Here is a 12,956-nt window from a genome sequence, read left to right as displayed (position 1 = left end):
GCATTCTGTTAGCTCTGTAAGTTCTGCACAATGTTATACTGATATCAAAATGATTCAGATAAATAGTTAAGATAATTATCATATAACTTTCCTGATAAATAATTAAGATATCTATCATATAATTTCCAGATAAATAGTTTATATATTTATCATATAACTTTCCAGATATATATTTAATAAAGATATTTATCAAGTAACTTTCCAGATAAATAGTTGGAATAACATGTATATCTAGATAAATTATCAAATCAGTATCAGCTCTTTCAATTAATTTCAAAATGGTTGAATAGAAACAAACATATTTTTTTTAAATAGGTTGTATAAGCAATTAAAAATCACTTTATAAGCTTGCATATTAATTATTTCATTACATTAAGATGCCTCAATGTATTATTGCATTAAAATCATGTCATAGAAGAGTATTTGTCAGCATGGAAATTGATACTTATTTTAAAGTCACATTTCCATTATACATGTATTATTACTCAGTAACCTACAGAAACTGCATGCTGTGTCTAAAAGTATAAAGATTTTATATATTTGATAGCTGTTTAATAAAAGGCTTTTTTATCTATTTATGCAAATTTAACTTATGTATATTCAATCAATTTGATTCACCTATTATTTAAAAGTAACACCCATTGTTAAAGCAAAAAATATTCACTTGATACTATTTGTGAAATGTAATCAATAATCATATAACATTTTGTTCCACACTAAACACATCTTGCATTGGTTACTAAAACAACAATAGATAGATGGATAGATTGTTGACAAATAAAAATTTACACACAACAAAAACAAACACCAATGTTCACTTCCAAAGTCATCTTAATACACAAGTGTATATTCATATTTTATCCATAACTAATATGGTCCAGATCTTAATCTTGTACTCCAAAGTTATGAAGAATTGTTATAAACCACATGTTAACTCCCTACCATTTCATCCTTGAAAGTGCATTAAACATTTTTATCAATGGTAACACTGTGCATATAATACAGCAGCTCACATTTATATATCCAATGGAAAAATTATGACAATGGAAATATGTCCCTTTGAAAGAGATTTTTTACATAAAAGACAAAATAACTTAGGAGTCAACAATTTCCACAAATATTTATCTGCAATATAAAATGAAGAATAAATCTGATGACACATATAATTTTTGCAAGTGTGTAGCACTAGGTAAAATGTGAATTACACTGAATTACTATACCATATACATAGCACTCTCTCCATACATCTTATCTCAAACATTGCACTTAGCTCACACAGGGCAGGTTGATAGTCGTGAAGCTTACTCTACATTGACGAGAAGTTCTAGACAATGTTCAGGGATATTATATACACTGCAGTGCATATGCATGGCATAAAGTTCAGGAGGTGCATTACCAAGCATCTTACATTTTGACTAAATGGTTACCATCAAAAGCTGTTTATTTTCTCCCATCAGTCTTGTAAAATACAGAGTTGTATCCCTTTACCAGAGGAGTAACGTCCCTTGTCTTGGCTTGCCTGCCTAGTATACTGATTCACCATGAAATACGATGATGTTTTGTAATTAGAACATTCTTTTAATCAGCAACCACAGTCTGGTTTCTTTTGCTGTAGTTGTTCTTTCTGTAATCGACGCAGTGAGGTGTCACCGTACTGTATACCAGAGCCCATTCTTTCGGGATCAAGCTCACCTGGAAAGACAAAGTGAAAAATTAAACATAGTGAGCAATTACATCAATAAATGAAAGAGGATTTATTTCCTGTTTGAGCCCACATTTATATAGAAATACAGACAGACAAGCATCATCATTTTGTATCAAAGCCCCTCCAGTACAGATACCACCATGTACTAACTGTTACTATAACATTAATCAACAGTTTTTCAATTAAAACATTTTAGCTTTTTTCTTACACTGACATTGAGTAAAAATAAAATAATATATCTGATAATAACAAACACTCTTTAGGCAAAAAATTCTATTTTATAGAATTTTATCTTATAATGACAGCACAGAATTTCAAAAACTGTCAAAAGTTGTTTTTTTTGAGTTAAAAAGAACAGGGACTTACCAGATTCAATTTTAGTTAATATAGATCTAGCACATTTCAAAAATGTTTCTTCGATATTCTCTCCAGTCAGGGCACTTGTTTCAAGAAACATAAGATCTATGAAGAAATAACAATTCAAGAGTATTAATTATTGCACACCATAACACAATACACACATTAAAAATTTACTTAGTAGAAACGTATGGAAACTTATATATAGTCACAAGGAAAGATCACTTAGAACCTTAAACTAACACTAAAAGTGACTTTTAAATGTGATAATCAACAAAAGCAAACCTAAGGTAAATTATATAGTGGCTATCCTGCAAAAGTTAAACAAAAGGTTGTGTATGTTTTGACTGACAATACACAAAATAATACACACCATTTTCCTGAGCAAATCTGCTGGCTTCTAGAAATGTAACTTCGCGTTCAGCTTCCAAATCTTTCTTATTCCCCACCAAGATTATCACAATATTTGGACTTGCTAAGGTTCTTGCATCAGTTAACCAGTTTGTCAAGGCATTGTATGTTTCACGGCTACAACAAAGGTGTAAAGACTTCGTGTTTGCATTATGATTTAAATACAGGACGAGCAAATTGAAAGTAACTTGATAAGTCATCCATAAGATTCAAATAAGAAGAACTGAAATTCAGTTACAGTATCATTTACTCTTTATATTGCAATAAACCAAGAAGTTCTTTATCCTTGATATTGACTCACCTTGTGATATCGTAGACAAGAAGAGCCCCAGCGGCTCCTCTGTAATAACTGCGGGTCACAGATCTGTAACATGACATTGTACATACAAATTATCTGTTGAAATTCTAAGTAATATTTGTTCTACAACAAGAGATCCCAGAGTAATCTTGGCGCCCATCAAAGATTGATATATGTCTGACAATTGTCAGATGGATCTTTTCTCTATACTTTTCAAACATCATCTACCATAATCATAGATGGTGGCCTGACAGATCAGTCCCAAAATGCACTATGTACCACCAGGGCCCGAGGCCTTAGGGGAACCTTCATATGGAATTTGAGATAGATCCCTGCAGTGCTTTCTGAGAAATAGTGGTAAAAAACTTCACCTATCAAAATTCAAGATGGCGACCAGACTAAGCCATCTTGTTGACCGATCGATCCCAAAGTGCAATATACACAACTAGGGTCAAAGGCTACAAATAAAATTTGAGAAGACACCAAGCAACACACCCCACCCGGTCACATCATACTGACAACGGGGGAACCAGTCGTCCCACTCCCTGTTTGCTGAGCGCTAAGCAGGAGCAGAAACTACCACTTTTATAGACTTTGGTGTGTCTCGGCCAGGGGACAGAACCCAGAGCCTTCCTCACAGGGGTGAACGCTCAACTCAAGGCCAAAAGTGAGGTGATGCCAAGGGAGGCATTAGGAAAGATAAAGTCGGATAGGAAGAAGAGAAAAGATAAGATCCTAAATTTAGTCGCCTTTTACGATAATGCAATAGGGGCAGCAGGTACAATTCTAATGCCCTACCTGCAGGGTCTGCTTTCTTCACCTGAATAAGATTAATTGGGCAAAAGAGACAACCAAATAAAGCCCATAAAGGTGAAACCTGTCAAAATTAATGCATTACCAGTTTACTTCAAAAAAACCTTGCACTACAATGACATTGCCTACATTTATCTGTGATAATAAGAAGTATTTTGTAAACATAAATGAAGTTCTACATACACATGTATGTTAAGACATGAGATGTATCTACCTGAATCTTTCCTGGCCCGCAGTGTCCCAGATCTGAAGCTTCACCGACTTTCCTCCAACATTAACAACCTTGCTCCCAAACTCAACTCCTATTGTATGGTTAGAGTCCTGTTTAACTGTTAACAGAAAAATAATTTATCAACTACTAGGAGAATAATTGAAAAAGGAAACACAGAGACAATTAACCAGAATAACAATGTCATACATATGAAAAAGTATTTCTAAATACCTGTTTTTAACGTTCAAGGTAATATAGCATTATATTATTTATTTACTTTCCCCATTTTACATACAAATATTATTGGATCTTTGTATCTTCTTTTATATGATATGTAACTACATGTGGTGTAATATATATAAATGATAAGAATTTCAGAGTTTGAAAGTTGGACTAATATATAATTATCTACATATATCTTTCAAGTATGTTACACTGTGTAGGTCAAGCACATATAGTACATATACTATTGTAAATATGAAACACATGTGCTTGACCTACACAGTGTAACATACTTGAAAGATATATGTAGATAATTATATATTAGTCAAACTTTCAAACCCTGAAATTCTTATCATTTATATACATGTATATTGTAACACATTCGTCGCCATGTTATACATTATATCAAATTAGATATAATTTGATATAATAAATTATAAAATTTCTAAAATTCTTATCATTGATCATTATTATATCATTATTATGACCATTGTATTCTAAATTAATGATGATATAGAATTGCAGTACGAACTGCATGTACATACATACAATGAAAATTTACAGTTAAGTTAAAATGAAAGTAAGACACTTTCAAATAATTTTCAATATTTTGATTGAAAATGAAATATATAGAAAGAAAATGAAATTATTGATATTAATGTTGCTTGAAAAGAATATATATAAAGCATAATAAGTATAGTATGTAAAATGTAGATAGTTTATTAAAAACACAGTATTCAAAATATAACTTTAAAATGTCCAACGTAGATATAGAAATGTTTATAAATATACTGTCGTGTGATGAAAAGTTAATGAGTGTTGAAAACAATGTACAACCATCTTGAATCCAACGGTAATTTCTTGCACAACAAGGCTAAGAATTATTTAAGATGAGAGTTCCGTGTAAAATTGTAGAATATAAGTTAAACTAAGTGTAATGAATCCTCTCCGGAAATGAAAATATAAAACATGTTTTCCCTGGCATAAGACTACATCAGGTATTTCCAAATCAATTGAGCACTTCGAAGATATAAATTGACGTGGAAGGTGTTGTGTTGACTTCATCGGAAAAGGAGATTTATACAATTTTCCCGGCATTAGACTGCTTCGGGTATTTCCAAATCCGTTGATGATAATTGTGTTGACGTGGAAAGGTGTAGTGTTGACTTCTTTGGAGACTTTAGACAACATTCCGGCATTAGACTGCATCGGCTCCTCCCTATCCGTTGAATATGTAGGTGTTTTTTGTGTGAATGTTTATGTCTTCAAGCACAGAGATATAATTGAAAATTTGCGTGAAATAACACATCACTATCTCTGACTCTGACATAGCCTGGCATACGTAGTCCTTATAACAATTTTCACCTGGTGTTTAATCACTTCAGGGGACTATCCAGAAAATATACGTATGTTGAAACAATAGATGTTAAGTTTCTTTTGTGGAGATATATATATTAACAGGAACTCCAATGATAGAATGAAGACGGCATACACAAAACAAGTCAAATATAAACGAAGACAAAATAAAGTCAGAATTATGATGGGCTACTGATCCACTTCTACCACTGGCGGCGGCATTATAGATGACAGGCGTGGGTATATAGCTGTATTCAGGTGTTGGTAGTCATAACATGGTGGTATGAGAACTCCAACGCAGATTCAGTGAATGGTACGATATGTTTATTGGAGTCTTAGGAATCGACTCTGTACAGAGATTATTGGCGAGTTAATATAGCAGTACATCGGGATAAGTTAACATATGTCAATATTTGGGTATGAAAGCCAAAATCTGGAACAGTTGACCCAACGTAGATGCTGTATTACATAGGGAAACATGTTTACTCATTAGAACTTATCATGTATCATAATTAATAACATGGCTATGTAATTAGTAGTTATACAATGACCCTAACAGAAGTTGGTTTCCAATAGACTTTACATGACGTACGTACATATACTATTGTAAATATGAAAGAGTCGATTCCTAAGACTCCAATAAACGTATCGTACCATTCACTGAATCTGCGTTGGAGTTCTACATCTACATTTCCTCAACATACATTTATACAAGATTATAAACATCATATACATGTAAACTCAACTCACATTTGTTTTCTATAAATTGATGCAGAATACAAGACTTTCCAGCTCCAGCACTGCCTATCACCAAAAATTTAAAGAGAAAATCTGAAAAAAGAAGAGTAAGTTCATTAATATATTGAGGAAACATGTCTTACACATCACGTAAAAATGTCAACAGCATGTATTTGTATATGCATGCATCATCATTAAAGCAACCTGAAGACAAATGATCTTTTGTGGCTACAATTGAATACATTACAGTATATGCTGTGAAAATGAAGATTCAGTTGTTGAGCTTTATTGAAATATTTCATCAAGGCCACCATCCAAATGAAAAATAATACTATGATACAGTATAGGCCTAGTGCCTTTTCAGCAATACATAATAAATCTAGGCAGGTAACAGAAGAGGAGAAAATGTACAGTAGCAGTCAGACCGGGATTAGAACCCAGGATCTCCTTCACTCGTAGAATGCTCTATCGCTGATCGAGCTACCTGGTCACCAATGATTGACCCAGCCCAATCCTGGCATCCTGCTAAACATGAATTCGAGTGATTTATTTAGCATATGTCATTTTTATATTAGCATTTTTAAGAGCAGATTGAACAAATTCTGGAACGAACACGAAGTAAAATTCAATCCTAGCGGTTTTCATAACCTTCCGTGGCCTGAATAAACAACTGTGTTGGGTCAGAGAGGCCCCCTGCCTATAATTATAATATGAAGACCTCTAGGAGAGGTAACTGGTTACTAACAAAGTCTTCGACTGATCATGATCACATTAAGTTTCGTAACACAAGAGTTAACATTACTGACTTTGACCTGTTATTATGATTGTGCACGTACATGACGTGGATGGGGATACGTTTTCATATCGTAGTCAAAATCAGCTGATCGTTCAAAATCCATCTCATCGATTGGCAAAAACAATGTGATCAACTGCAGATCTAACGATATACGTCGGTCTACAGCTATACTTCAGTGCTAGCACGTGAATCTTTATTCATCATTTCAACAATTTTCATTGATTTTGACAGTCGATAGAACATTTACAATACGACTTCCGTGTCTGTGTAAATAAAAAGTAAACGACGGGGGGAGGGACGACAGCAGACGGCCCCAGTTCACAGACAAACAAGTGAAGATCTCCAACAGTACGGTGTGTTTTGGCGGAGGAATTAGATAAATGATAGAATAAAGCGAAGAAAAAGTCGTGACAAGTAACATTACCGTATGTTTCTGACATTTTGGCAACGTAAATGCCAGTGTTTTCGTCCTGGCTAACTTCGCAAAAGATGGCAATCGAAGTCTCGCTCACTTCTCGTCGTCATGTAAATTACGACACGGGAGACGGTAAAAAATATCAGGACCGGATCGCGGTAATATTTATTTGGACAATCTTATCATAGCCATTCTAACTTGGCATGTAACCATCACTTGGATGGTTCGCCATTATCAAGTAAAAGAAATTTACTCAATATCTCTGCATATGTTTTAGTTTTTATTTTTAATTCTTTATTCTGTAGTATAGCCTACTTTGAATCATTTGGTAGCCTAACCGTTAACCAGACCAGGGCCGTTTTCGTTTATCCGGAACAACCGGTTCGACGTTAAAGACGGACCCGGTGATTTTATATTGTTTTCAGACGAGCCTTGACAAAGCCCTAATAGGCCTGTAGCAAAAACTGCTGGCCCGCCAGGATTTATACATGAACCGGTTGTTCCGGATAAACGAAAACGGCCCTGGCTGGTTAGGCTACCAAATAATTCAAAGTAGACTATACTACAAAATAAAGAAATAAAAACAAAAACTAAAACATGTGCAAAAATATTGAGGAAATTTCTTTTACTTGATAATGGCAAACCATCAAAGTGATGGTTACGAACAACTTGGTCCAACCAGTCAAACCGTATAATCGAAAATGGCCCAGTTAATACAGATGGTCTTCACCGGGACTTATATCTAGATTTATACATTGTATTTAGATATATTTAAATTTCTGACCAGGATATACATGTAGATGGTGTACAAAATATCAATAACTAACAATTAACACCAATAATAGAGGAAATCATGGAGAGTGAAAATCAGACTGAATATTGAGGGACAAACGAAGAACTTGGATGGATTAAAAGTGAGAGAAAAAAACGTATTAAACCTTTATGAAGCACTGCACGAATCTGGGACAGCAAGGAAAGATGAGAATATAGAGAAAATCTGTGGCCATCTTTGTGTAGAAAGCCTGAACATACAGGAGATAACAATTCGTATAATAAAATTACGAGGGTAAAACACGACCTATAGAACTTACACTTGGAGACAAAACAGACAGGCACACACCTTTGGAAAAAGGTAAAGAGATAAAGTTTCCAGTGTAGCAACTTCAGGATGACGATTAACTAGTTAAAAGCTAACTTGAATGTGACAGGAAATGTGAGAGAACGCCAAGAGAAGGCAAAATTAAATATCACATCTACAGTGTAAGTCAACAACTCGGAACGGAGAGCGATACATCGAAAACCACGCATGTATTTGTACATCAACAGGAAGAACCGAACAACAACAACAATGTTCAGTAGTCCTCTTTGCCAATGTGGATTCTCTTCTCAACAGCTAATTAGGCTCAACGATACATTTGTACATTGGACTCGGGAAGACCGGGTACCCGGTGTTATCATATTTCCAGGATGAAGAAAAGAAATCAAGCAACATCTCATTCAATTAGCATGTGTGTTGTGAAATATCACTATCTAATTGACTGAAGGTAATACTAGGAGGAATTTACAGAAGACCGACAGGTACAGGTAAAAAAAAAATGGAGAAGTACTAGCTCGTTGACCAAGCAATGACTTGTAATCCTAGACGACTTCAATTATCCAAATATCAATTGGGGCGATGGCATAACAACAGAACCATCAAACTTGAACACTTCTCTAGTAGATTCCTAGATTGTAATTAGACTGTTTCATATGTGGATATGAAGGATAGGGATATTCATAGCGAAGGTCACAAAATGTTGTAAAACCCGAGGCTTGAATATCCTTCATATGGATCCACGTATGTAATACAAATGTAGTATTTTTCTCGCATACCTTGACGTTTTATTCCAATTACAATGATGATATCCAGATATTTGGAAATAAGTTCGAAGAAAATCGCGACTGCAAGCCAATTCTCCATACATGAAAATTACGTGATATTTTCAATGCAAATTCCGTTGTTTGCATCTTTAATAGTAAAACTAGATACACTACATCGTTTATTATAGTTTCTGAAGAAAAAATGTTAAAATTTTACTGAGAAAATAATAATTTTCTTGACGCCGTGACGCCCATGCAATTCAGCCTCGTGACGTCAACAATATTTCTATTTTCTCGCTAAATATTTTCAGAAACCACCACAAGACCTTGGCAAGTTTTACGAACAAAGATGCAAACAACGGGATTTATGTTGAAAATATCACGCAATTTGCATGTATGGAGGATGACGTGCAGTCGCAGTTTTCTTCGAATTTAAAATGACACAATATCATAATTGTAAAATTGCAATAAAACATCGAGGTATGAGAGAAAAATAAGCCAATGGTATTACAACATTTTGTGATCCCGAGGTAGAATATGTCCTTCGTATTCACGTATGAAAGCGTCTTATAATCTATTAGCATGCATAACATTTTGAATCTTATCCTATTTACAATGAGAATATAGTCGATAATATAAATTACAATCATCTACTCGAAAAAGTGACTATTTGCAGTTGCTATTCAAAATCAAAATGCACCAACCTTGAACCTCTGCCATAAATAATAAGTATCACATTTTCTAGTAATCGTCAGCAAATGGGGAGGATACTCTTGCAATGTTAACTGAATCTTGGAACATGTTCTCAAAAAAGTATTGAAATATCGAAAAATACATATCGGCAAGCAAAAACAAGTCAGACGAGAGAGCAATAAATACAGTACTACAAAAAACTTGATACAGACCATGGTAACAAAACATGTTTTGTATGTACACATATCAATATATCAATAAATACTATATAAACGAAAACCTGGACAGATAGCGTAGCATACATTAAGGAGAGGGATAATACCAACAAACTAAAAAAATAACCACATATTTAGTCAGTATCAGTATGGTTTCAGAGCTGAAAAGTAGGGTTTTTCACTAAATCGATGCGATCACCGACATCATCAGGACAACGGAGGGCTTGTTGATCTTATTTAACAAAGAGTTATGCTTAATGGTCAAACCTCTTCACGGACACGTGGGGCGTGGTAAAACAGGTTCTATTCCTGGTGTAAATAAATGATCTACCAGAAACAGTTAAAGCAATGATGACACTGTTTGCAGATGACAGCAAAATAAAGAAAGAAACATAATGCAATCATATTTGAATAAACTGGATGATTGATCCAAGACATGACAACTACACTTCATCTGTAACAGATATTTGGCCACAGTTCCAACAATGGGTATAGACCAGGAAATCATTGCACAGTTTTAGTTTAGGAAATGATCTTGGAGTTAGAGTGGATATAGCCATCAATTTCAGCAAACTTGTAAAGGAGGCAGTGAAAAAAACCAACCAGTTACCGGACATGTTAAAAGAAGCTTCACCCACAAAGATTTTTTTTTGTGTTTGTAATACTTCCTATGTGAAATTTTAGATTTATGAAATGTTCGTGAAACTCGACCCTAAGTTTCTTCTGTGTAAAAGTTTGGATGAACCTTTTACACAATGAAGTCATTAATCACATCGCAGCGGATTTACATCGGTGAGGTCAGACATATGGACTCCCTCATGTTTCATACTCAGGTCGATAATGTTTGCAATGGTAGAGAGAATTCAACTTGTCAAAAGCTACTTTCTGCAAATAGTGTCTTGGTTTGAAATACAGACAAAAGAAATGTGGTGGTAATGTATGAAGATCTGGACACTATTTGAAGCGAAAAAAGAACACAATAATTAGACCAGGAGTCTGATGACAAGCCACCGACGAACCAGTGTTAAAAATGTACTATCTGTAAGCAGTACTTTTAGACTGTATCATATATGAATATGAAGGATGCCGATATTCTACCCTATTTTCTTCCCGAGGGTCATACAATGTTGAAAAACCGGAGGTTTGCTGAGGATTTCAAAACATCTGAAACCATTCTGTGATTCCGATGGTAGAATATCTGCAAATCAATACTCCACACATGAAAATTGTATTATATTATAACTATCATTTTTCTGAAAATAACGCTAAAATTTACCGAGAAAAACAAAAAAAAGTTTATGTAGTGACGTGACAAGTTTGTATTGCATGAGTGGCCAATAATACAGCCTCAGGCGACATGAGTTTATTGTATCGGATAAAGCATTATAATACGGGTTCATTAATTATAAGGTATAAGAGAAAGTGGATTTACAAGTAATGGCAGTATCAATGAGGAGAGGGAGAAGGAGGAGGGGTAGGGGTGAAGGAGAACGAGGGGGAGAAGGAGGAGGAGAGGGAGAAGGAGGGGGAGAAAGAGAAGGAGAAGGAGGAGGAGGGGGAGAGGAGGAGGAGGAGGGAGAAGGAGAAGGAGGGGAGAAGGAGAGAGAGAGGAGGAGGGGGGAGGAGGAGGAGGAGGAGAGGAGAAGGGGGGAGGGGAGAAGCAGAAGGAGGGTAGGAGGGGAGAAGCGGAGGAGGAGGAGAAGACGAGGGGAGAAGGAGGAGAAGACGAGAGGAGGGAGAAAGGCGGAGTTGAGGGAGAAGGAGGAGGGAAGAAGGAGGAGGAGAGGGAGAAGGGGGAGGAGGGGGAAAAGCAGAAGGAGGAGAGGAGGGGAGAAGCAGTAGGAGGAGAGGAGGGGAGAAGGACGAGAGGAGAGGAGAAAGAGGAGGGAAGGAGGCGAAGAGGAGGGCAGGGGAGGAGGAGGAGGGGAGAAGATGAGGAGAAGAAGGAGGAAAGGGATAAGGAATGGAGGAGGAGGGGAGGGGGTGAAGGAGGTGGGGGAGAAGGAGGAGGAGAAGGGGAGGAGGAGTAGGAGGAGGAGGGGAGGACGGTTAGAAGGAGGAGGGGAAGACGACGAGGAAAAAAGGATGAGGGGAGGAGTTGAGGGGAGAAGGAGGAGGGGAGGGGACAAGCAGAAGGAGGAGGAGGAGAGGAGGGGGGGAGGAGGAGGAGAAAAAGGAGGAGGAGAGAAGAATGAAAAGGAAAAGGAGGAAGAGGGAGGAGGTGGATGAGAAGGGAGTTAAGGAAGGGGAGGAGGAGGGAAGAAGGAGTAGGAGGGAGGAGAAGGGAAGAAGGAAGAGGGGATTGGGAGGAGGTGGGAGAGAGGAGGAGGAGAAGGAGAAGAAGAAGGAGGCGAAGGAGAAGAGGAGGGTAGGAGGGCCGAAGGAGGAGAAGGAGGAGGAGTGGGAGAATGGGGAGAAGAAGGAGGAAGAGGAGAGAAGGAGGAAGTGAAAAAGAGGTGGGGGAGAGGAGGAGGGGAGAAGGAGGAGGAGAAGAGCAGGAGGAGTGAAGGAGGGGAAGGAGGAGGAAAAGTGTGGAGAAGGAGCAGGAGAAGAGGCGGGGAGAAGGAGCAGGATGGCGAGGGGAGATTGGGAGAAGGAGCAAGAGGAGATTAATTACAACAATTTTATAATGCAGCTATTGTTGACTTAATTGGACATGTAAATAAATTGTATTCAAGTGATTTTAATTTTTGCTGTTATCGGTGTCAAAGTCGAAAATGAACAGGTAAGACTATGTCTCAGTTCATGTTCGTTCATGAAAATAAAAAAATTACATTGAAAAGTAGTATCGTATATGGAAACAAGAGTTATGTCCCTTCAACCACACTGTACAGTCTCTGTTTGTTTCCAGATATGCTTTCAGAAG

At 36.5% G+C, this 12,956-nt stretch overlaps 2 protein-coding genes across 2 annotated transcripts; one reads left to right on the top strand and one right to left on the bottom strand.

Annotated features, from left to right (window-relative positions):
* Positions 1–813: 813 nt before the first annotated feature.
* Positions 814–7,456, bottom strand: LOC138318946 (ras-related protein Rab-4B). The gene is made up of 7 exons (XM_069261772.1): positions 7,332–7,456; positions 6,124–6,204; positions 3,799–3,913; positions 2,775–2,837; positions 2,436–2,590; positions 2,072–2,167; positions 814–1,692 (listed from the first exon to the last, which is right to left on the bottom strand). The coding sequence occupies exons 1-7, from the start codon at positions 7,345–7,347 to the stop codon at positions 1,583–1,585; spliced, it is 636 nt and encodes a 211-aa protein (XP_069117873.1). The 5' UTR covers positions 7,348–7,456; the 3' UTR covers positions 814–1,582.
* A 3,710-nt stretch (positions 7,457–11,166) lies between these two features.
* LOC138319726 (octapeptide-repeat protein T2-like) lies at positions 11,167–12,120 on the top strand. Its single transcript, XM_069262864.1, has 2 exons — positions 11,167–11,231; positions 11,577–12,120. The coding sequence occupies exons 1-2, from the start codon at positions 11,167–11,169 to the stop codon at positions 12,118–12,120; spliced, it is 609 nt and encodes a 202-aa protein (XP_069118965.1).
* The last annotated feature ends 836 nt before the right edge of the window (positions 12,121–12,956 follow it).

This window comes from Argopecten irradians, chromosome 3 (assembly GCF_041381155.1).
Source record: "Argopecten irradians isolate NY chromosome 3, Ai_NY, whole genome shotgun sequence".
Taxonomy (NCBI): domain Eukaryota; kingdom Metazoa; phylum Mollusca; class Bivalvia; order Pectinida; family Pectinidae; genus Argopecten; species Argopecten irradians.
Note: the sequence above shows the minus strand (reverse complement) of the source record. Positions and strands in the feature narration are given on the sequence as shown.